The 26,018-nt window shown below is 43.4% G+C and overlaps 1 protein-coding gene across 1 annotated transcript in view; it reads left to right on the plus strand.

Moving 5' to 3' along the window:
* Positions 1-26,018, plus strand: part of LOC147732424 (uncharacterized) — a 2,559,122-nt gene that overhangs the window by 1,104,240 nt on the left and 1,428,864 nt on the right. Inside the window, exons 48-49 of the mRNA XM_086954262.1 lie at positions 20,384-20,483; positions 21,646-21,812. Of these exons, the coding sequence (XP_086810388.1) occupies positions 20,384-20,483; positions 21,646-21,812 (267 nt within the window). The remainder of the gene's footprint in view (positions 1-20,383; positions 20,484-21,645; positions 21,813-26,018) is intronic.

Genomic DNA, 26,018 nt, shown 5'->3' on the forward strand with positions numbered 1-26,018 from the left:
GAACCACGGATTTAAATGCATCCCACACTGTTTCTTGTGTTGCTGTGCCTTTATTTATGTAAAAAAATCTGATAACAGTTTCCGGTCAAACGACCATGGGGAGAGATCTAATTGTCCTTCGAGTTCTAAAGTCAAGTCAATTACAACCGGATTGTGATCGGAGACCAATTTAGGATAAATTGCTATAATACTTTTAGCTAAAAATTCAGAAGAGGAGAAAACATAGTCCAACCGTACAAATTTTGAGTGGGGAGCAGAAAAAAAAGTAAAACCCGGGTCTGCGGGGAACTTCACCTGCCATACATCATAAAGACCATGGTCCAAACACAACTGTTGTATTGCTGTGTACGTTAGCTTCTTTCTGCCAGCATACACTTGATTGGATCTTATGTGCACATCTACACCTATGTTAATGTTAAGATCACCACACAGCAGCACAGGAGTAGTCCATTGTGCCAACTCAAGATTTAAAAAATTGAAGACCTCCGCATCATCCAAATTTGGGCCGTAAACATTACAAATTGTAAACCTATGCCTTCCCAAATTAAAATCAGCAATGGCACAACGACCCCACTTATCTGCCAATGTCTTCATACACTCCCCCACTCCCCGTTTTTTGAGTATCGCCACCCCCCTTTTAATACCTGTTTGTTTAGAACAGACGATCAGCTTCAAGCCCATATTTTTTAAATAGTCCCTATTGGTCCAAGCCACATGTGTTTCCTGTAGGCAAAGTATATCAACCCCTAATATTTGAACCAGTTTTGCTAACATTTGACGTTTCCTCGGATCGTTCAAGCCACAAATATTTAAAGTACAGATCTTGAGCTTTCTATCCCTTCCTCTTGTTGACGCCATATCTTGAATTAAGATAGCCAAATGTGGATCCTATGCCCCATTCTACCAATCTTCTCTTCCCTTTCTTGTTGTAAGATGCTCGATTTGTCCCAACCATCTGACTCATACAGCCCAATTCCTCTTCCAAACTGCCTGCTGCTGCCTTTCCCCCCCCACCACCGCACCCCCCCTGCACCCTCCTATCCACCCCCTCCCCGTCTACTCTTCCCTCCCCTCCTCCCATCCTTCCCACCATATGAGGCCCAAGGACTGTCAGTCCCTGCATTGATGGAGTGCCATGTCCTCCCCCCTGCCCTCTGTGACCTAAAAAATTGCACCTATGGCACACTCTACTGATATTACCAATAAGGCTCAGAATAAAAAAAAAATCAACCTCCTTCGACAGCGCACTCAGAAGACCTCACCCCGACAAGACATATCCAATCCCTTAACATCCAGTTTTCAGCCAAGCTATCTTTCTACACTCCCTGCATAGATTCCAAGTACTCTTTAGCCTAAATCTCTGACCAGAAAAACTTGGTTTGCCCTTTGAACATAACTTTTAGTTTGGCCGTATTTTGTAAATATACCACCGCCCCCTTCTTTTGAAAATCAGGAATAAATTGTGCTAGATGCCAGCGCTTGGAGACCGTTGCCTGGCAAAAATCCAGCCTTACAAAGAAATTACAGTTTTTAGCAGTTGCTTTCTTGTCCGGTCTCGCCAGAGCGTAAATATCTTCTCTTGCCAGGAAGTTGTTGAAGCAAACTAGGATCACCCTGGGTAAATCCTCTGTTCCTTGGCTGGGTTTTTTAACTGAAAACGGGGACCGATGAGCCCACTGAATTTCTCGGGACCAGTCCCAGGTTGTGAGCTCCGGGAAGGCTTCTTGCAATAACTCGACCACAAATTTACGAGCATCAGCGCCTCCAATTTCTCAGGTACTCCCAAAAAGCGCAGATTATTCCTGCGTGAGTGATTTTCAAGTTCTGACAGCTTAAAACTCAGGTCATCCCGATGAGCCTTGATCGACTCTAGTTCTTCTTTCTGTGCCACAGCATAGTCCTCAAGGGCAGATATCCGAGCTTCTGCCTCTGTGACTCTATTCAAAGTTTCTGCCCCTAATTTTATCGCCCGCCGAACAGCATTTTTAACCTTACTGCAAGTAGCTTGCATACGAATATTCTCAGCTTTGCTCTCCGCTCTGTGGCCCATCATTGTTTCATATATGGTGACCAACGTAATTTCCTGAGGCCCCTGATTGACTACGGAGTTAGAAGCTTCTTTTCCCCCAGTTTGAGCTGGAGTGCTAGCTACTTGAGTTCCATTCACATTTTCCCCGGGTATTGGAGGGCCTTCTGGTGTCCTCTGTGATAGCCTTTTTTCTTTGTTTTCCTTTTTATAGTTGTTGCACTACAATTAGGCGATGTCTTACTTCCACCTGAGGCCGTATCCGGGCTACTCGCTTCGCCTTCGTCTTCGTTGTAATCTACCCAGTCCTTGCTCAGGGTGGAGCTCTCATCTGAAGATGCCTCTGATAATGAATACAAAATTTCCCCTGCTTCTGGTACGTTAGTACCCTCCGGTACATGAATGCCTAAAGCCGGGTTATAGGCCTCACACACTGTCGCCTTCTTTCGAGTATCCTCTCTTTCAGTATCTTGATCCCCATCACCGTTTCTCGTCATGTCACAGACTAGCCCTTTTCGTTCAATTTGCAACAACTGTGACTGTGCCTCACTTGTTAGCACGTCATTCAGGGTATCAGTGATTTCCAAGGGTACCGGGCCCAACATTACATGCTCAGGCAATGTCTCAAGCACGTCAGGTAGAGAGTTATGATGCTATATGAAGAGGGTGGAGGTAAAGAAAAAGAAGTAGCCAGAAAGTTGTAGGATATTTAGAGAGATGAAGGAAAGGAAACAGAGGTAGAACAGAGGTAGAACGAGAGAAAGAGGAAGTGTAGAGAGAGATAGTGATCTGATGGTGAGACAAATTGAAAGGTTAGTTAGTGAGAGAGTGGTGGGTATAGTGAGATATAGTAGTGAAGGAGAGGTGTAGTAGAGATTGAAATGAGACTGAAAGAGATCAGGGCGAGGAGTGAGGTAGAGAAAAGGCTGAGAGAAATGTACAGACAGGTGGAATTGCAAGGTAGCAGAGAGGCTCTGGCGCAAGCAGTATGATCCCGAGGCCAAGGCCACTTATAGGGCTACTATTAAGATCTATCATGCTGATTTTCTGGCCAAAAAAAAGAACTATTATGCAGCAAGAATCGAGACCGCCTCCAGTTCCTGCAGGGAAATTTTTACCATTGTCAAGGAGTTTGTAACTCTGAAGGCCAGTGCTTCACATCATGAGTTTTCCGAGCCATGGGTGATCTCGATAGCTAGTTTTTTCTCTACTAAAATTAAGCAGATTCAAGAGTCCTTTCCCTCCCCAGACCCTAGTGCTGTTACCATCCCAAAGGACCAGTTGAATTTGATAACTGAACCTGGACCCTCTCTTTCTGAGTTTCCATCTATCCCTATGTCAGTCTCCCGGGACCTCCTTTCCACACTTAAATCAGGCTCACCATCTGACCCCTGCCCTGCTAGTTTTCTAGCTAGGGCTGGTGAGGCTTTGAACCCATTAATTAACCCCATTCTTAACCTGTCTTTGTCAAGTGGTGTAGTTCCTTCGGTTTGGAAACAGGCGATGGTGGTTCCACTACTTAAAAAGTCGGGTCTCGATCCCGAGATCCTCGCCAACTATAGGCCGATTTCCCTCTTGCCTGCTCTCGCTAAAACAGTGGAAAAGCATGTTCATACTGTGCTCTCCACTTATCTTGGGACCCATAGCCTGCTGCACTCCACCCAGTCGGGCTTTCGCTCTAATCTAAGTACAGAGACAGCACTTTTGGAGGTTAATGAGGCCATCAAGGAAGTGTTGGATGAGGGAGGAAGAGCTATGTTGGTAATGCTAGACCTGTCGGCGTCTTTCGACACCGTCCCTCATGAGGGTCTCCTCAACAGACTCTATGAGATCGGTCTGAGAGGGACGGTGTTGAACTGGTTTAGATCTTATTTAGCTGGTCGTCGACAGGTGGTCTGGGCCCCCCCACACTCAGCCGAAGTGCCGCTCTTGGAGGTCGGAGTTCCTCAGGGGTCTGGGCTTAGCCCGACTCTTTTTAACATCTTTATGACCCCTTTGGCGGTGCTGGCCGAGTCATTTGGGTTTCAGATCGTATCATACGCCGATGATACTCAGCTCCTTTTCACTTGTGGGAAGGGGGCTGAGTTCAACTAAGAGAGCATCCGTGGGTGTCTTGAGGCTGTGTTCGAATGGTTTCAGCGAAACAGCCTCAAATGTAACCCTGGAAAATCTGAGGTGCTTTTCTTCGGGTGTCAGGCTGACCCAAAGTGGCAGGATTGGTGGCCTGTGAACATGTCCCCGCCTACGTCCTCCTCTCAGGTTGCGAAGAATTTGGGGGTCAAAATTGATAACTGCCTGTCACTTAAGTCCCAGATCCTTGGTCTGACGGGCACATGCTTTGGTCTCCTTAAAATGTTGCGCAAGTTTCTTCCCCTGCACCCGCTTGCGCATAGGAAAACCACTGTCCAGGCTCTCATCTGTTCTAGGCTGGACTACTCAAATGTTTTGTATTTGGGTCTTCCAGACTATCTATTACATAAACTTCAGGTGGTCCAGAATTCGGCGGCTCGGGCAGTCTTTGGTCTGCCTCGTCGCGCGAGAGCCTCGGACCTTTTACATTCCCTACACTGGCTCCCTATTCGTAAGCGGATTGTTTTTAAAACACTCACGCTGGCGCATAAGGCTCTCCATGCTGTGGGAGCTAAATACATCCAGAAACGCCTTGCTTTTTACAAGCCAGCTAGATCCCTAAGATCGGAATCTCTTGGTCTGGCCACGGTTCCTTCTGTTAGGAAAGCAAGGGTGGGGGGGCGTTCTTTTAAACACCTGGCTCCCAAGCTCTGGAATGCCCTCCCTTTGTCGCTCCGCGGTACCTCGAACCTGTTGGCCTTTAGAAAAGGCCTGAAGATGTGGCTCTATGTACAGTGATCTGCTGTTTCTTTTGCGTTCTTTCCTATGCCTTCTGTTAGTCTGCTGTGGGTTTGAAAGCGCCGGGACACTCCTCGGAGTAGCCGAGCGCTATATAAGACACCCATAACATTAACATTAACATTAAGGTGGTATTGACATGAGGAGAGCAATAGACGTGAGGTAGATACAAGGAGTCCAAAATGAAAAAGTGCAGTGAGATATATAAAAAGAGATGAGGTAGAGAGAGAGTTGAAAAAGATAGGGGATTGCAATGTGATCATTATAGATGAAGGCACGGAGTGTGATTAAGAGTGGATAGGGTAATGAGAGCGAAAGATAGGGTAAGATGAAGCTGATGGAGATATATTGGATATATTTAGAGAGCGGTGAGGTAGAAAAAAGTGGGTGGAGCTGAGATAGAGAATGAAGGTAAATAGAGATTAAGAGTGAGGGTTAAGGTAGAATAGGTGAAGTGAGGTGAAGGGAGGAGAGGAGAACGAAATGACACAGAAAGATTGTTTTTTGCCACCAACAGCTTGAGAATGTGAAGGTTAAAGGTGGATAGGCCAAGAATGCACAGCAAGGGGTAGCTGAACTTTTGCTTTACAGGCACAACAACATTTCTGTTGTTGATGTATTCCTATTTTATTTAAGAAAATGGGTGCACTAGTTTTTCCAACACGTACGGTTTTATTCACTTCTCACTATTGCAAGTGTTGCAATCTTATTATTTGCTGTCATAATATGTTATTAGTGGTACAGTTTTGTGGTCACAAACCAAGGAGGCGGACACACTGAGGCTTTTTCACAGATGTAATGTAATACTAACCTTTTGTATATGTTCCACTGCTATTGCCATGGATGTATGATGATGCAAAGCAAACAAAAACAATGCGCACCATTATTACATCGCATTTTTCACATTGCATGCATCTACCAAGCAAACCATTACATCGCACCCCACCTTCACATGCATGCAAAAGACCTTTACAACGCAAACAAAGACCACACATCCTATTACACTGCAAAATTCCCCCAAACAGCCCCCCAAAACACACTATGACGCCCTGACACAAAATAGTAAAGTGTATAAACGACTCAACACAACGACCTAATATAGCAACGTACCAAACACAGTACGACCCCCTAAAGCCTAAAACACTACCATATACTATTAACCCTAAGCACTAAACCCTAAACATAAAACACTACCATATACGACCCTTAACCCTAAGCCCTAACCCTAAAGCCTAATACACTACAATATACGACTCTTAACACTAAGCCCTAAACCCAAAGCCTAAAACACTACCATATACGACCCTTAATCCTAAACCCTAACCCTAAAGCCTAAAACACTACCATATACAACCCTTAACCCTAAGCCCTAACCCTAAAGCCTAAAACACTACCATATACAACTCTTAACCCTAAGCCCTAACCCTAAAGCCTAAAACACTACCATATACTACTATTAACCCTAAGCCCTAAAGCCTAAAACCCTCCCCTCCACTACATTCCCCATCAACTAACCTAAACCCTAAAACACTACGAGTACAGGGTCGTCCATACCTGTCTCTCGTCGTGGTTCCAGAAGCGTTTTCTCCCAGCCGTTCGTGTCCCGGCGCCTGTGTTGTAAAAGCGCCCACGATGTAATGGCATCTGCGATGTAATGGCATCTGCGATGTAATGGCGTGCTTAGTGAACGCACGCGTCGTAACGTTGCGTGCGTTATGACGGCACATGACGTAAAAGCATGCGATGTAACACATGCGTTCCAATGGTCGTACGCCATTGTCATTTGACCGAGTAATGATGTGCATGCACACAGGTAGTATCTTAACAATGCAACCAAAACATTTGCCTTTTGTACCGCTGCTGTTGGCATGTTGTTAATGAAAACAAGTATCATTATTTTTCCATCATAAGCTTCCAAAAGCTAGTTATTTTACAACCACCTTAAACCATTGGATCTGGATACACACCATGCTCTTTCTACAATAACTAAAATTCACATTTTTAAGCATGCTATGCAGCCATTCTCTCGCTTAAATTGTTTGTACAAACACAAATATAACAAAGTATTGCCGTCCTATTACACCTAACAGCCTTGCAGTACCTGTTCGCACATTCCAAAAATACACCACATTCGAACTGTTCAAATCTCTTCTTTTAAGCAAACATATTTGCCTTATTGTACAATAAACTAATACTCATAAATCCTCAACACACCTTTCTTCAGAATACCTTCCCATTACTTCTAAAAAATGACCGCTTTCTTTTTGAACATTTTTGTCAGCTCAGGACGCGATGCACACAAGTTAATGTACCAAATTGCATAACCTTCATAGCATCTCTATTCATAGCTTTGTAACAATTGCTGAAAGCAAAAAAAATTACCCTCAAAACAATTTACATTTTTATTTGATGTATCATAACATATATCATATATATATATATATATATTTTATTTTTTTAACCTTTTTTACTCACAATGCATTAATGCGGTGTATTATTTAGTATTTTCTCTATGTTTATTGGTTGATCATGTGATTCACTTGAGAGGTGGAGCATCACTTAAAACAAACGGATATATATAGTCAGCTGACCGGGTGTACGGTGTGTGAACAAGAGCACTCGTTGCTCGAAACGCGTCGCCCGTTGAAAGGTCAATAAATCTGCCTTGCCGACAGCCTGGGGTCCGTGTCTTCATTTCGCCGAGGCCGAGTTCGGAAGTGGTGAAGATTGTTGGTATATATATATATATATATATATATATATATATATATATATATATATATATATTGCTGCACGCTCGCTCACATCAAAGAAAGCAGACGGCACTCGGAGCTGAATACTTCTTGGTTTATTGACAGACCCCCGTCACCCCTTCCAAAGACAAACGCGTTTCGCCGTGAAACGGCTTCCTCAGTGTCAAATGTGAAATGTAAAAAATCGCCATTTAAACTCCATCTCTTATTAACAATAGAAAGAGGACTAAGCCAATCAATACATGAAAATAGTGGCAGACATATTGAAAAGTGCAAATGCATACAGATTTTCCATGCAGCATAGGAGAAATGGCGATCAATAAAGTGCTCGTGCATTAAAAAAACAAAGAAGGCAAAAACTTCCCTTCGTGATACATTTAGACATTCTTTGGCTCACAGACAACTAAAAGAGAATAAGTTTTCGACCAGTTCAATTCATGGTATGTACATATATACATTGTATCAATATAAATGTGTATATATTGCAATACTTCTATACTTCAGATGCTAACAATTAATATCGTTATATGTCCTCCACAAGAGCGATCTACATGGGGAACTACATAATCAACTGAAGGGAAATATGAATGTAATTCAACATTCATTTCAAGACAATATATAAAAGTGCATCGTGTACATTTGGTCTTTCTCTTTCATGTTGTTTCATACATGTTTGTGAGTCCATAGGTAACTTTAGCGCCCTGGATGGGCATATTTGTTTTTTGTTTTTGTACGTCTAGCCCTGTATGGGCATGTGACTCCCTGATATAAGTACATAGTTGACATACTCTACTGTGTGCAGGGATGAGTACGGCAGATGATGTTGTATTTCATTTTCAGAGGTTGCAGAACATTACTTGTAAAGAGATACCCCTATATATCAATCCAGATGTACCCAAAGTTCTTCATCATTATTAAGACCTGTCGGTTTCATTGTTTGAAGGTCTATAATGTATCTGGATTCCATAGCCCTGAGGGTTCTGATCTTATCTCCACCTCTTTCTTGTCTTCCCAGTTGGTCAATTAGATAGAATGACAGGAGATCCCTGTTACTGTTATGGTGGGTCTCGAAGTGGCGTGCCACCGGGTAGTTCTTGTCCCTGTTTGTGATGGCACGCATATGCTCCAAGATGCGCTTCTTTGCTGGATTGATGGTACTACCAACGTATCTCTTGGAGCATGGACAAACTAGAATATATACAACGAATTCCGAGTTGCAATTCAGGAATTTCGTGATATTTCTGGTTGGTCGTGGATCTTTCGGTCTACCCTCATATTTGGTCTTCTTCTGGCTATACTTGCACGCTTTGCAGTGCATGCAAGGATAAAAACCTTGTATGGGTTTAGATCTGGGCGCTATAGGGGGCTCACTATAGTGACTCCTGGTAAGATGATCACTGATTGACTGGCAACGTCTGTATGTGATCAATGGTCTTGGCGATATTCTGTTCTTTAAGATGTTGTCTGTGGTCAGAATATGCCAGTTGTTATTAAAGATTTGGACCAATTCTTTTGATCTCATGTTGTAAGTTGTTATCATCCTTGTTGCGGATTCTGTCTCTACCTGTTTGTTTTTGATTACCAGGAGGTCTTTTCTGTTTTTCTGTTCCACTTTTTTTGAGGCTACTAATAGAGATGTTTTGGAGTAGCCCCGTTCTTGGAATCTAGATATCGCTGCTTCTTGTGCATCTAGGAAATCGCTGGTTTCAGAGCAGTTCCGTTTGATGCGTAACAGTTCACCATAGGGGATGTTTTTCACCATTGATTTAGGGTGGTGACTGGCAGCGTGTAGGACGGCATTTCCTGCCCTAGGTTTGCGGTAGAGTTTAGTTTGTATACTGCCTTCTGCCGCAAACACCTCTAAGTCTAGATAGTGGACTGACCTCTCACTTATTTCACTGGTAAACCTCAGGTTGAGACTGTTGTTGTCGAGCGCCGCCACAAACCTCTCAGCCGAGGGTCTGTCGCCCCGCCAAACAACAAACAAGTCATCTATGTATCTTGTCCAGACCATAATATGGTCAAGACAGTACTCGTTGGTCCCCCCCCAGGCCACGTGCTTCTCCCACCAGCCCACGAAAAGGTTCGCGTAGCTGGGGGCGAAGCACGTGCCCATGGCGGTCCCCCTGATTTGGCGGTATAATGTACCTGCAAACAGAAAGATATTGTTAAAGAGACAGAATTCAGTCATTTTCAGTAACATGCGATTATGTTGGTGAAATTGCATGTTCTTCTTTTTTAAGAACCATTCAATCGCTTGGAGTCCATCTTGGTGTCCTATGGACGTATACAAGTTTGCAACGTCTAGAGTAATGAATAACATCTCAGTGTCCCAATGTATCACATCTATTATTCTCAGGAAGTCTTGAGTATCCCTGACAAAGGATGGAAGATCTTTAACGAATGGAGATAGATAGTTGTCAATAAATCTAGAGGTTGCTTCCAAGAGACTGCCAATTGAGGAGACGATTGGTCTTCCTGGAGGGTGCCTGATATCTTTATGCACCTTCGGCAGGTGGTAAAATGTGGGAATGATTGGATGTTCGCAATATAGATATTCGTATTCGTTTTTGCTTAACATGCCATCATCTCGCCACATTTTCAACAGTCCATGATATTCTAAGACACATTGCTCAAAGTCTCTCTTGTTGATCGTCTCGTAGCAGTCTCTATCCTCCAGTTGTCTGAGGGCCTCCAGTTTATATTGGTTTTTGTCAAAGATAACTATGTTCCCTCCCTTGTCTGAGGGTTTGATCTCTATTGAGTTATCTTCCTTGAGCGATCTTATGGCTTGCCACTCCATACTTGAGATGTTAGAATTTTTACTTGAAATTTCCACTTTTTGGGCAGCTAATTTCTCCAGGTCCTGTAAAACCGCATCATTGAAGACATCAATGGCGTCATGTATGGCATGAGGTAGGAATCTCGACTTTTTCTTGAGGTTACTTGGATCCCGTTTTTGTGTGATTTCTTCCCTCCTGAATACCTCACTTGTGCTCGGTAGATCTTCAGTACCAGCTAAGGAGTGTGTGATCTGGAGGAGGGGCAGGTCTTCGTCGATGAGATCATTAGTTGTTCCATCGATAGAGCCAGTATTTGTTGCTGGGTCTGGTGGTGGACGATTAGCATAGATTTTGTCCAGTTTTAATTTTCGAACAAACTTGAAGATGTCAATCCTCGTTTCCACGGGGTCAAATTTGGCTGTTGGGCAGAAAGTCATGCCTCTACTCAGTACTCGTTCCTCATGGGTCGTGAGTTTTCTCTGAGAGAGGTTTATTATGGTGGTGTTTTCTTGCTTTAGCGTCTTCCCCTCCTGCCCCGGCTTCGGGTCATCATGGGTGCTGTATCTTGTGCGGCCCCTTCTGCCCCGTCTGGTTTTCCTCCTTTTTTTGTGGATTTTTTCGCCTTCTGAGGTGGGGGACGTTGTCTTGTCTCTTGCATGACCTGAAATTCGTCTAAAAACGGCTCCTCTGGGGTGGGTCCCGTATTCTGTATCCCGCTTGTCCTGGGCGCCTCATCTTCTGATGCCGAGACCTCAGATTCCGAGGTAACATATTGTTTTGCCTGTTGGGTTCCCTGGGCCAGCCTTTTTCGTGTTGCGTCGAATTTCTTCGCAAACGTGAGTATCCTGCCCGTTAGGTAATCTTGCTCGTCCCTCTGGAACTTCGTTTGCTTCCTCTTTTTGATTCCGCTCTCATATTCCTTTAGACGCCTTTGCATGATTGCACGTAATTCTTCGGTGCTCTTTGTGTCTTTTTCTTTTGCGATTAGATCTTCTATTTTCTGCATTTCGTTAAGGGCTTTGTCCCTATCGCTCCATGCATACTTAATGAGCAATAGTAGCATGCCCTTGCTAGAATCAGCTGTGTAGGCTGCCCAGTCTTTCAACAGCTGAGGATCTGGGTTTTCATAGGAAGGAATGGTGAAGATGCGTAAGCCTCTGGGGACCCTGTTGCAGTCCACATATCTCTGTAATGACGTCGCTTCCCCCCACTTCCTAATTTCTCGTTCTTGGATTTTTTCAAGTTGATGGAACAAAGTCTGTAAGTTGTTCAGTGGTGCTTGGGACGATTTTGCAGTTTCTGATCTTTTTGTTACAGTATTCAAACTCTTGAAGACATCATCCGCCTCTTTCTCCCTTTCCGCAATCAGGAACATGATGTCGAGGGAGTCCGTGGCACTAGCGTTGACCGCTGTGTTAATCTCAGCGATATCTTAGTATGGAGTTACAAGGAAGTTTCAAGGGGGGTCTGTCAAGTACGCTCACAGCGGGACTTAGGGAAATGATTAGAAGAACATTTTCCGGGTACTTGTGCAAGCAGCTCTTACCGTCTTCCGACGTCCGCGGCGGCTGGCGGCACTCCGCGGTCACACGGATTGGGTAGGCTGTACGCAGGTTCCTCCGTGGTTCCTTCGTTTTTGTAGGTTCCGAAATGCTGGTACCGTGATGAATACTTGTTCCCTCGGGGCGGACGGCCAAATTAACTTCCTGCACAAGACGATCACCGCCGTCGCTCCAAACACGTCCCGGGTGCTCTCGTCTCGCGGTGGTGAGCCGCGTAATACTGCTGCACGCTCGCTCACATCAAAGAAAGCAGACGGCACTCGGAGCTGAATACTTCTTGGTTTATTGACAGACCCCCGTCACCCCTTCCAAAGACAAACGCGTTTCGCCGTGAAACGGCTTCCTCAGTGTCAAATGTGAAATGTAAAAAATCGCCATTTAAACTCCATCTCTTATTAACAATAGAAAGAGGACTAAGCCAATCAATACATGAAAATAGTGGCAGACATATTGAAAAGTGCAAATGCATACAGATTCTCCATGCAGCATAGGAGAAATGGCGATCAATAAAGTGCTCGTGCATTAAAAAAACAAAGAAGGCAAAAACGTCCCTTCGTGATACATTTAGACATTCTTTGGCTCACAGACAACTAAAAGAGAATAAGTTTTCGACCAGTTCAATTCATGGTATGTACATATATACATTGTATCAATATAAATGTGTATATATTGCAATACTTCTATACTTCAGATGCTAACAATTAATATCGTTATATGTCCTCCACAAGAGCGATCTACATGGGGAACTACATAATCAACTGAAGGGAAATATGAATGTAATTCAACCTTCATTTCAAGACAATATATAAAAGTGCATCGTGTACATTTGGTCTTTCTCTTTCATGTTGTTTCATACATGTTTGTGAGTCCATAGGTAACTTTAGCGCCCTGGATGGGCATATTTGTTTAAAAAAAAAAAAAAAAAATATATATATATATATATATATATATATATATATATATATATATATATACAAGTGATACATATCACTTAGTACATTCATGTAACCTGCAAAATTAGGTAATAACAAGTGTTTCTGATGCACTTTTCCACACTAGCATGTGCATAGCAAAACTACATTCTTACAAAATTCTTACAAATTCTTGCAAATTTCCATTCACAGGTTCCCAAGAGTGGAACACGAGGGAAATGCTGGCCTTGATTCTCATCTGACCCTATTTTGGTTGCCCAGATCCTCACTTAGGGCCAAATGTACGAAACATTTTAAGGTTGTAAACTGCATGATTCACAGAATTGGGCCATCTGTGACCACTTACATGCTTTTTGCTATGTACAAATACCAAACTGCTATTCTACATAATCGTAATTTAGGTTTGCGGTTCGATATTTGAAAGGGACTTGTTTAAACTGAATTCCATTTGCAAATCACTAAGGGGCATATGTAGGTAATACACATTTTGCAATTCTCAAATAGCGATTATTAAGGAATCGCTATTTGAGAATTGCAAAATGGAATGTATGTAATAAATCGCAATTTTTTTGCGAATCTCTAAAATTCCTTAATTGCGTTTAGCAAATTGCGAATCGCAATTAAGGAATGAATGTCCCATTCATTCCTATGGGCCAAGAGGCCCTTAGGAATGAATGGGGATACATTCTCAAATTGCGATTTTTTATGAGAAAATCACAATTTGAGAATCGCAATTCCAAGGGTGCCAGGGTGTCCAAAGGACACCTTTTGCACCCTTGGAATGTGTATGTAAGTACATGTGGCGCACATACATGCCCTAAGGCAGAGGTCTTCAAACTTTTGGATGCCGAGACCCCCCTGTCAACATTTTCAAGCGTAAGGACCCTCTTCTGACAAAAATTTCTAAACCTCTAGGTTATGAGGAAGGTGAGGACCAAATTATGCGACAGGCTTGACTAAATTGTGTGAGTAGAAAATGTAAATAATGTTCTGTGATGCTGCGTATTTTGGGGTAGCATTGCTTTATTATTTAGAGTGTTTTTTAAACACAGTAATACTGAGGAAATATTTCACCCCATCAGTACCAGTTTATAACCAAAATACAGCAATTAACATCAGAAAGATGTCTAGTCAACCTCTGTGAAGGGCCTACCAATCCGCAGGAATAAACGCTGCCACATTAGAAGCTCACCTGGCCATGGCCGGGAGCAGCAAGGGTGCATTCAAACCGTGGCGGTCTTTTGCAGAGTTAAGCAGTTTACCCATGCCCCTTTCCTCTCACCCCCTTCCTTCCATTCCTCTCTTCTCTCCTCTCCCAGCCCCGGATCCCTCTCTCACATTGCAGTCAGATGGTTATTAGCCCCAGGACTCCTTTTGGTAACAGTAGTGCACTACAAATGTAAATAATAGGCAGAAGCAGGGGATCCACTAGACCCGAACTTCGGGGGTGGGGGGTTAACACTCCCAGCCAGGGCTTGTCCAAGCACTGGTCGCACACGGTGCAACAGTCTTTCCACCTTCTCCGTGAATTCCCTCACTACCACTCACCAACAATACACCTCATATCTCTGTAGCACCTGTCTGACAAATATTTCATTTTTTTATAGCGCTACTCATAGTTTACTCTCACTCAGTTCTGTGATGTGATTGGTACATCTTCTTTGTACCAGGCACTTTAACCTTCTGCACTGTGTGGGTGACAAGAGTGCCCATGTGACTGCACAGTGAGCAATGCAACAGTGTGAGAGTAGGGTAAAAGGAGTGACTGCAGGGTGAGTGAGGTGACCATATGAATTTGGGTTCGCCTGTAAGTGCAGAGTGGGACGAATTAGTGCTCGGTTAGTGATGGCCTTGTTTGAGTGATCTACAGATTGATAAGTAAGGGGGGGGACAGGTGAGTGAAGTGTCACATGAATGCAGGGTGAGAAGTGTGCTCGTGTGACTGCAGGGTGAGGTACAGAGTGAACAATGCAAGCAGATTTGTAGTGCAGAGTGATCACTGTGAGAGCAGGGTGAGCGGGTGAATGTTGTGAGTGCATGGTGATCAGTGTGAGTGCATTGTGATCAGTGTGAGTGCATTGTGATCAGTGTGAGTGCATTATGATCACTGTGAGTGCAGGGTGAGCGGGTGAATTGTGTGAGTCAATGGTGATCACTGTGAGTGCATTGTGATCAGTGTGAGTGCATTATGATCACGTGAGTGCAGGGTGAGCGGGTGAATGGTGTGAGTGCATGGTGATCACTGTGAGTGCAGGGTGAGCGGGTGAATGATGTGAGTGCATTGTGATCAGTGTGAGTGCATTGTGATCACTGTGAGTACATTATGATCACTGAGTGCAGGATGAGTGGGTGAATGTTGTGAGTGCATGGTGATCAGTGTGAGTGCATGGTGATCAGTGTGAGTGCATTGTGATCGGTGTGAGTGCATTATGATCACTGTGAGTGCATTATGATCACTGTGAGTGCAGGGTGAGCGGGTGAATGGTGTGAGTGCATGGTGATCACTGTGAGTGCAAGGTGAGCGGGTGAATGATATGAGTGCATTGTGATCAGTGTGAGTGCATTATGATCACTGTGAGTGCATTATGATCACTGTGAGTGCAGGGTGAGTGGGTGAATGTTGTGAGTGCCCGGTGATCAGTGTGAGTGCACGGTGATCAGTGTGAGTGCATTGTGATCACTGAGTGCAGGGTGAGCGGGTGAATGGTGTGAGTGCATGGTGATCAGTGTGAGTGCATGGTGATCAGTGTGAGTGCATGGTGATAAGTGTGAGTGCATGGTGATAAGTGTGAGTGCATGGTGATAAGTGTGAGTGCATGGTGATCAGTGTGTGTGCATGGTGATATGTGTGTGTGCATGGTGATCAGTGTGTGTGCATGGTGATCAGTGTGTGTGCATGGTGATCAGTGTGTGTGCATGGTGATCAGTGTGAGTGCACTGATCATTGTGAGTGCATTGTGATCACTGTGAGAGCAGGGTGAGCGGATGAATGGTGTGAGTGCATGGTGATCAGTGTGAGTGCATGGTGATCAGTGTGAGTGCATGGTGATTGCTGTGAGTGCATGGTGATTGCTGTGAGTGCATGGTGATTGCTGTGAGTGCATGGTGATTGCTGTGAGTGCATGGTGATCGCTATGAGTGCATGGTGAACGCTATGAGTGCATTGTGATCGCTGGGAGTGCAGGGTGAACGTGAAAGTGAAGACGAGAATGAGAAGTGAGTAGTCTGAAAGCAGGGTGCATTCCCAGAAACTTGAAGCGTAGGGTTTCAGATATAAGTTAAACTATTGCTATAATGGCATTAATCAGGTTTCGAGGGTGAAGGAAATAAATAATGTGCTGATCCTGCAACAAACGTCCAGACTAATGATTAGGGTTACCAGCTCATTATTTTGATGGCCCAGAAATAGGCAGGCACCTACAGCTGTATTTTTTGCATGTATCTGTGAATACTTAGAACAGCAAATATACATAGAAAGCACTTTTAATTGAGTTCTAGGGATGCCTCAATGATCCATGACTAATAATTAAAGAGAATAAAGACAGAAAAGTCACATAACTAATTAATGCATACTTTTTTATTTATAACTCAATTTAGTGTCAAGAGCAGGTCTCTGCAGGATCTTTAAACAACACATAGCAGCCATGTTTCTTTTGGCAACCCAACTTTATATTTCTTTTCATTAAATGCATTCTCACACTACAGCAGTAAGTGTAAAAATACAAATGTAAGGAATAGGCAGAGTGGGGGCCCAGGGGGTACTGGAACCATAAAAAAACTAAGCTTTGGTAATCAGTTAACAAAGGCATGTAATTATGCTAATGGTCTTTAAAGACCTGTGAAAAACTCTGGCCGGAGATAAGACTCCAGACACTGCCCAGCCCCAGGAGCGCTAGCTGCACTGCAGCAGCTCGGGCTGAGACACAGGATGGGGGAGGAGGGGGGCTGAAGCCCTGGAGGCTAGGGCAGAAGTGACACTGTGAAGGCGCGACCCCCTTTGCATCGCTCCACGGCCCCCCTGGGGGTCGCGCCCCACAGTTTGAAGACCCCTGCCCTAAGGGCATGTCTGTGTGCCACATGGCACTTTGAATTTTTAAGATACATGCATTTTAACAGGAAATCGCAAAATACCATCTACTTGGAGTAGGTGGTATTTTGCGATTCCTTAAGCCAAAATCGCAATTTATAAGGCACTCCTACATAGCATTTACGGAATCGCAAAATTGTGATTCCTTAAATGCTTGAGCAAAATAAGGAATCACAATTTTTGCGATTTCTTATTTTGCTATGTGGCCCATACATACCGAAACGCCTTTTGCGATTCGCAAACGCCGGAATTCTGCGAATTCCGGCGTTTGGGAATCACAAACGGCTTCCTACATATGCCCCTAAAATTTTTCCATCGCCTCTTGAAAAATGAAATGTACACTTTTTTTTAACATATCCCGTTTTCATTAGATAAAAATGTTATGCGTCGAAGAAAAGAAAAAAATATTGCTTTCTACAGACGCAATCACAGACATGTGGTGGCTATCACTATGGGGCACAAACTACAGCCTGCCTCATTATTATTCAGGAAGTAGATCAATTTGCAACCCACTAGGAATCACTAATTTAAATTTAAAACTTTGATAGATTAGGAATTGTCAATGCTAGTACATCTGGCCCTTCATTTTTTATATGCATTTGACACAATGGCCATCCGTGGCAGTCAGCTCACTTATTCACTGTTTTGCCTCCAAGCTGTGCTCTGCGAGTTCATTTTCTATTCAAACTTTCAGAAGTTTGAAAACTTCAGAGACACACTGACTTGCATTATTTTAGTGTAAATGAACAGTGGAGACACACCCCTGGTTCAATCTCCATCAATCATTGTGTTAAAGTTTCATATTTATTTATTTACATCATATGTTTTTTTCATCAGCAATACAATATTTCTTCCATTGCTTGTGCACATAATGCAAATGGGAGTCACAATGGGAGTTTGAAAAAATATCCTCTTTTTTACTCTGCTGTGTTCACCACTCAAATAAACTAAGGGGCTTATTAAAAAGTGCATGTGCACCCCTGGAACGTCACTTTTTTTGATGCACTGGCAGCGCAGAGTGCAGAGTCATATCTACGAGGCCACGAAAAGCGAGCCTGCGTAGCTTTTCATGGCCTCGTAGATATGGTATAAGGCAGGCAGGCAGTCAAACTATCTGCTACCTGCATGGGCATTCTGAGGCTCATCCGGAAGATCCTTCCGCTCCTTCCTTTCAAGGCAAGACAGATCATGATCCAGGGCCTAATCCTCTCCCGGCTGGACTTCGGGAACGCCCTTTACCTGGGAGCCCCCCAACTAACTCTAAGAAAACTCCAGGTGATTCGAAACTGCGCTGCCCGCACTCTCCTGCGCATCCCTTGCTGCCAATCTGTGAAATCCGAACTAAAAGATCTCCATTGGCTTCCAGTGAGGGAAAGAATCCACTTCAAAAGCATGTGTATAGCCCACCGTGCTTACTGGAGGAAAGGAGCAACTCTGAACCACACCCTGATCATCCCCTACCATCCCAGCAGACAGCTTAGGTCGGCCTATGCCTTCCAAGCCATCAACCCCAGGATTAAAAGAGCGAGGAGTGGAGGCAGAATGTTTTCAGTAAATGCGGCAAAACTCCGGAACTCCCTTCCGCTCTCCCTTCGCTCAGAGCCTAACATCCTGCCTTTTCGGAAAAAACTAAAAACCCTTCTCTTCAGCAGATAACTCAACCCCTGCCACATACACCTCCCACTCCTAAGCGCTAGGACACCTGCGGGTAGCTATCGCGCTATACAAACACCAAATCCAATCCAATCCAATCCAATCCAATGCAGCACAAGTTGCTGCATTGCCCCACACTGTGAGGCGAAGATGTGCCATGGACGTTGCAGTGGGTGTTTCCACTGAACGACCATAGTTTTTGACACATTCCCAGATTTACAACACAGCGTAAATCTGGGAATGCATCAAAAACCTGTGCCTCCCCAGGGGTGGTGTAACGAGGAGAAATAACATTATTTCTCCCGGTTTTGTTCCTCTTTCTATGAGTGATGTATTCTGCAGCACACATAGAAAGAGGAAAACACCTTCATTGATTCTTTTTGTGCAGGAAGGTATCCGTTTCTGCACAAAAACAATAATTTCTGAAATGTGGATACCCTTGCACCATAAGGCAAGGGTGCCTGCGTTGAGGCAAGGAAGCCATTTGTTCGCCAGCGCTGTGCAAGTAGCCAGGAATGAACCGTATCCCACAGATACGGCACATTCCTGCCCTTTTCTTTTGATGCAGGGCTGCGCTGCAAAGTGACATGCAGCGATGCCCTGAGTTAAATTTTTGTAAATGAGGCCCTAAGTGCCTTATTTAGAGTTTTCAGAGGGATATTCTTTCACAAGCGTGGTGGATGTCCTGTCCATCATACAAGAAGTGAATTATAGCCTATGGCACCTGCAATATGGTGGTAAGAGACATACACGTTGTTTTGACTGTCTCCCATAAGGATGTTGCCAACCTGTTTTGGTTGTGCAAACGGTCAAACTTCCAAATTTCATATACTTGTGTGACAAAGATGGTGCTTGATTGGTGATTCTCCTTATAGAATATCAGGGCACCACAGACACACAAAAACATACTGTTGCCCTTTTATTAACAAATGCTTCCTCTACTGAAAAGGCAAACATATTGTCATTGCCTGTACTTATTCTGCTCTGTCTAACTACAGTCCACTTATTTTTGCATGTTGACTCCTTGCACATTTGTGCAGTCACCCTAATCTTTTGTGCAGCTAACACCGTTGAATAGTTTGCATTTTGGGTTTTCCCTGAAGTGGTCCAGTCTTTGATCTGAGATTCTATTTGCACTACTTCCTAGTCTATTATAGACTCCATAGTTTTGGCCTAAACTGTCTCCCAGATTAGATGCAACACCGTTCCCCTGTGCGAATAGAGCGTTCACAAGGATAATCTTCTAAAATGGGCAATCTCCTCCTGGAAATGTCTAGGGTGTTCAGGATTTGCAGTCTTTAGTTGTTTTTAGATGGCCCTTTTTGTAGAGATGAATGTAGGATATGGTGTTCCATTGTTTGCAGATTTGTGTGGGTCCTGTGCAGGAGTTTTATGCTTCAAGAGGTTTTGGAAAGACCAATGTTGGAGGATTTGGGGGTATCCTGTTGGTTCAATGTGCGAAGTCCTGTTGTTGAAGTCATGTGAGAATGTTGTACTTAAATTGTTTTATTGGCTTTTTGAAAAGGCAAAAGAAAGAAAGAACATGACAAAAAGAACCATCAAAGGTATAAAAAAGAATCGCCCTACCGTGTGAGACTGTTGAATTGTTAGTGGGTTGTGTGGAGAGGCCTTTGTTGAGGAAATGTGTGGATGACTCACTATTGTAACTAAAAAGTTGTAATTCGGTTTATACTGAGTACATGTTTCTTTAAATCTTAGGGCACTTCTGTCCCGAGGGATCTATACTACCACAGCCATGTCCTACAGGAACTTACGGCCCAGAAGAAAGGCAGGCCGTCTGTCTACCCTGCCCCAGAGGGTAGGTATTATGTTCAATTTCATACCATGCATGCAAACAAAATAATACAACCTCATGTCAGGGTCGATGGTTAAATTATCTGAGGTACACCAGCCTAGTGCTGATGAGAAATCATTACAGATCCTGGAAAAGTGATATCTTATATAAGATGCTTCTCTTTTCCCAAGATCTGTTCTTACCGATGCCTCGTGTTTAATGTGTGGAAAAAATAGCCAGTGATCCTCAAATTGCTTCATTAACCCAATACTGAAGTTATTTTTAAATATTCCTTTTTGAGCCCTAATAATAAGTTGTCTTATTTTAGAGTTTCTTAGAGTTAATTATGTCCCCGTGCATGTTTCCCCAAGCACCGATTTGCACAAATATGTTTATATATATACACGAGTGAGAGTACAGCTATTGTTTCTAGCCAATGATTACACGTGTACTTGTTGTACACCAATGTGTATTTTGATCGTTATGCAGTGATTCATGCGTCTAGGATTTCGTGAGGAAGCTTGTTTTATTGCACAAAATGAAGTGATAAGCCTGCAGTCCTGTTTCTTCTGCCAACAGTATTGTGAATACTTCTTGTTTCTCATTATATGTCTTGGCCGACAAATCATACCATTCCTCTGGCCTCAGTCCTAGTCAGTTGATTGGGAGTATACTGACGAGGATACTGTTTCACCTGATTTCAAAATTACCAAGGCATTTTTCATCTCCTGAAAGCAAGTGGAAAATGTCCACAGACGAGGCCTTTGAATTAGGAACTACATTAGTGAAAGGGCCAGGAGTGTTTGAGTCTGGTATTTTAGTTCCCATTCCGGGCCTCAAATTTGCGATGTGTGGTAATGCGGGGAGGGAGGTGATTTACTGGAGGGATGTGTTAACTCTGGCCCAGGTATCCTTCCCTCTCTTTACTGGACTTCAATTAACGAGGGTTTATACTGTGTTGATTAAATACTAGGGTGGGCTGGAAGTAATCCTGCGGCCACGGGCACTCGACATATGTGCTCCATGCTTGGGAATGACAGTGCCAAGATGGAGTTTGATTTACAATTGTTTATGAAAATTATCCCTACACTATTTCAGTGAGGTGATTCAGTGTTTCTCTTTCTTTGCTTGAACCTTTTTTTTACTCACTCTATTTGCCTTGTGTTTTCTCTTAATCCGGAGACAGATTTTTTTGTCCTCATAATTCATCAACATTGATGGGAAAGGAGTGCCCAGCTGGTCATTACTGCCCACGAGGGACTACATCGGGAGTGCAATTTCCCTGCCCAAAAGGGACATATAACGCACAGCGAGGGAGTGATGACATCAACAAATGTGTATTATGTGACCCAGGTAAAGTGTGTCATTAGTGAACATTATGAGGCAATAAGAAACAATCCTATATGTGGCATGAAGTGGAAGTCAGTAGACTTGTGGCTCTGATAAAAAAATCTATATTAGGCCTTTAAGGGAGCCTAACATTGATTTACATTTGGTATTGGTCTGTCCTGTTCTACTGATTTTGCTATTGACTAGTTCTCTGCAAAAGCATCATTTGCTGGGAGACAAAGCTCAAGACCAATAAGATATGTGCTGCAAAGCTAACTACGGAGCACCCTTCAGTCTTCTAGTTAATATCTCAATCTCCGATGTTCTCTTCAGAACCTCTTTTTATCTATTCAGTCAGTCAGTCAAAATCACTTTATTCGGTTATTTAAAACCATAAAAGCATGTAAAAATATCCATTCGAATACGAACCAGACAACACATATTCATTGAACAAATATCACTCATAATGTATATACAATTCAGGTTAAAAATACACATAGTTCAAGAATTCCCTAAAAAACTTGAATAATACAACATAAAGTGCATTTTGTAGAAAGGAAGATCATTTCTCATTAAAAAGGTGTAAACATTTGATAAATCAGATCAGGAAGAGCCTCTTTTTTCCTTTCTCTAACTGCAGCTACTAACAAGCATTTGCAATGCAATAGGTTTCGCATTTGCAAAGTTTAAAGTTATTGGTATTGTAAATGGCAATGTCTTTTATGTATTTAATTTTTAAACCAACAAATAAATATAAGGTTTGTTATTATAATGTCAGTAGGTGAAGGTGAACATAAAACGCTGCTAAAGGAGGAGCTCTTGCGGAATGCTCTAGTTTTTAAAGGGCAGTGTATTTGTTAGCTGCTTAAATAATTTTATATATTTTGTAACTTAATACAACAATGTTTTCACCCAAAAAATTTTTTACGTGCATGATACACACCAAAATATATGCTGTTTAATTAAAGCAGGTCGGGAGGAGGTGGAAATTGTGCTATACGGTAGTAGCAAAGTTTACGATGTTAAATAGAAACACCCTGTCACTCCTATCACCGCACACAGAGATGTTACCAGACTTGTCGCCTATTTCTTTGCAGCCGGGCTTCCTTTGTTCTTATTTTAAGATGTAAACGGATGCTGCTCTGATGTATGCAACAACAAAATATAGGCTGTTTAATTAAAGCACCATGGGAGGAGGCCCGGATTGTGTGTCTCGTGTTAGGAGATTCTCCCATAGTGAAAATTAACAAGCACTTCACACACATGGTATGTACATAAACTGACTTAAGGGTGCCAGGCCCCCCTGTGCAGTCCATGACCCTTTCAGATTAACCAAATAACTCTTTTACCCCCTACAAAAAACCTCACTGACTCACAAATTGAATAAGGTCACATGTTATACCACTAAAGGTCCCACCAGGTGGCAGATAAATAGTTTTTTTCGAGCCTAATCATGTCCATGCTGAAAACAAATCACGTTTATTTCCCCTAGCTGTTTTTGTACATATGCTAACAAAAATAGTGAAAAAGTTATTGTTCTATGTTTCGCCATGGTGCGAAGATCGTTTTCCTTCTTCGTCTTACACAAGCATAAAAAATGTTGGAAATAGAGTTGCTCCTTCATTGCATCTGTGCACAATTTCATATGAGCTGTGGTGTGTGAACCCTGTATGTGCCCACCCTCGGCAGAGGTCTTTTAAGAAAGCGAGCAGGCGACACAGAGGAAGGCCTACTGGTCTTTCAAAGGTAGCTGTCTATTCGCATACCTCTTCGTTCTGATGTGCGTCTGACACGGATCCAGCCCACTGGCATTTAAAAAACACTGACCTGTGTACTGTCAAAAAAGTGACCATTTCTCAAGAGCCTTAGATTCTTCAGGGGCTAGTAAAGATCTTTCCTGAGCCGGACATGGCGCTCACCCATTCACACCAGGATTCTGAGGCACCGACGTATCGGGATATATTAGCATGACATATAAGGCTAACTCTCTCACAGTCCCTCTGCCCTGTCGGAAAACCTACTTGCTCCGTCGGTCCCATTTTTAAATGCGTCCCACACCCGGCCTGGCCATTTATCCAGTGAGGTGGACTGGAGCTCTGGAGGCCTCAGGCCAAGTTTGAAAGTCCGGGGCTGCTTCTGGTACCTCTAGCAGCTCTTTCCGCAGTTCACTGAAATTAGTAGCAGCATGCACACGGAGCTTCAAGAAACAGAGAGGGAATGGGGAGAGAGTTCGAGAACAGAAAGGGAGGAGAGAGGTGCGAAGGAGACAGAGTATGATGGATGGAGAGGCAAAAAAGCGGGGCTGGCTACAGCAGGTTTGTTGGTTGCTTTCGGTTTCACAGTCTGGCAAGGATGCCTGGCACTCCCCGGGAGTTGACCCCCATTTTTATTGCAAAAATGAGCAATAGGTGCCCCAATTGAAAATTTAAAAAAAGTCAATAACAATCTCCATTAGGCCGGTGCCAGCATTAGCTTTGCACCTTAGACCCGTGATACTTTCCATCTACCATGGGTGACCTAAAAGTATTTTTTTCTCTAGGATGTGAGGGTCAGCATTTTGTCACTGGTGCCTGCCCCTCCCACCCCCTACCTACAGTATGCCAGAGGCAATATTTTATCACAGGTACCCTAATACAAAGAATTACTAAAAATATGCCAAAACCAGCTGTTTGCTATGGGTGTCACTTATGCTAAAAATTACCTCTAGTGTGTCAGTAAATTGAGAAGGGCCCCTTAATCCAAGAATTCCATGTATACGCTAGTGCCAGCATTGTGCCATGGTAGCACAAATACCAAGTGTAATCCCTAGTATGCTAGGGCCACACACTCATGCGGACTCGTGCTCACTCGGACTCCCACTTCTCCATTTACCACTCAATTACACTCCCCTCTCCACTCAATCCCCCAACACTTATTCACATTCATACAAATTCTCACTCACTTTCTCAGTCTCACTCTCTCATTCATTCGCATACTTTCCCTTTTACTCATTCACTCTCATTGTTCCTCAGTCTTGTTTATTCCCATTGACTCACTCGCACATTCTCATCCAGTTGCAGTTACTGTCACGCACCACTAGTCCTTACTTTTAAGGTGTGGGATTTCTCGATTAGAAACCGGAGCCCCACCGAACCAACGGGTCACACAAACAGTGGCGATCACCTTATTCTTATACTGAATATCAGATATGATTATCTTTGTTTTTTGTAAAATAGCTCAGCGGGTGGACTGCCTGCTGCAGACAGTAATGGATCTCCACGAGGCACTCTCCTCTATTCACTGCTCAATGGTTATGAAAAGAATGGCACTTGGATAATGAAAACCGACTGTTGATACTCAGGAAACATGATACCGGCGATAATTAGTGTTGATGTAAAAGTAACTGTAAGCATAACGGTAAACTTTTCAAATTCCTTCAGCGTGATCATCATCTTCCAAAAGAATAGCCCCAGGCAGTCCAGAGAGAAGGGCAAACTAATGTTCTGACAGTCTGACTAGATTATACCACACGAGAAATAGTTTACCCATTAATTAACTAATTGCTGTCACGTTTACTCACGAGAAAATAAAAATATAAATTATACTTGTGATTGCTTTGCTTAGCACAAAATCCGATTACCAGAGCGAAGGCGCACACTTTGAGAGGCGTTACAAAACTACGGTGAGCAACGTACGATGGCGCCGATTTTATGCACCTCAGGAGAGTGAAGGGCTGAGTCAACATGCCACATCCATGCGCCCGGATATGCACACTCGGCATTTCCACAGCACCTACCGACATCTCTAGGTTCACCCATCGGACCTTCGAGAAGAGATATTAAAATACTGAGCTCCTGCGCCCCGCCATTCCTGGAAACACACAATTAGCACTCTTAAAAGAAGTTCGTGGGAATTTTGTGAAAATTAAAATCTTAACGAAGTTTACAAATGGATCGATTTTAAAAGCATAGGCGCCCCTTTCTGAAACACAAGTGAAACTGCTCATCCTCCAGTGAAGGAAGCAGCTCTTAGATAGACGTAATCACAGGTGTTGTTAGACTCCGCGCTCAGTAAAGAGAAGACGCTGCAGTCTGTCCTGGAGACCACTGTGCCAGTTACCCACTTTGCTTGTGTCCCCAGCTACAAGATACTCCAGGGTGACTGGTGCAAGGGCCCTTACCTTAATGGTATAGTCTCCGTTCACGGTCAGGCGCCTTTAAGCGGTTTCCTCTCAGGCTTCAAGAGGTGCAG

Source organism: Lissotriton vulgaris, chromosome 2_1 (genome assembly GCF_964263255.1).
Source record: "Lissotriton vulgaris chromosome 2_1, aLisVul1.2, whole genome shotgun sequence".
Classification (NCBI taxonomy): domain Eukaryota; kingdom Metazoa; phylum Chordata; class Amphibia; order Caudata; family Salamandridae; genus Lissotriton; species Lissotriton vulgaris.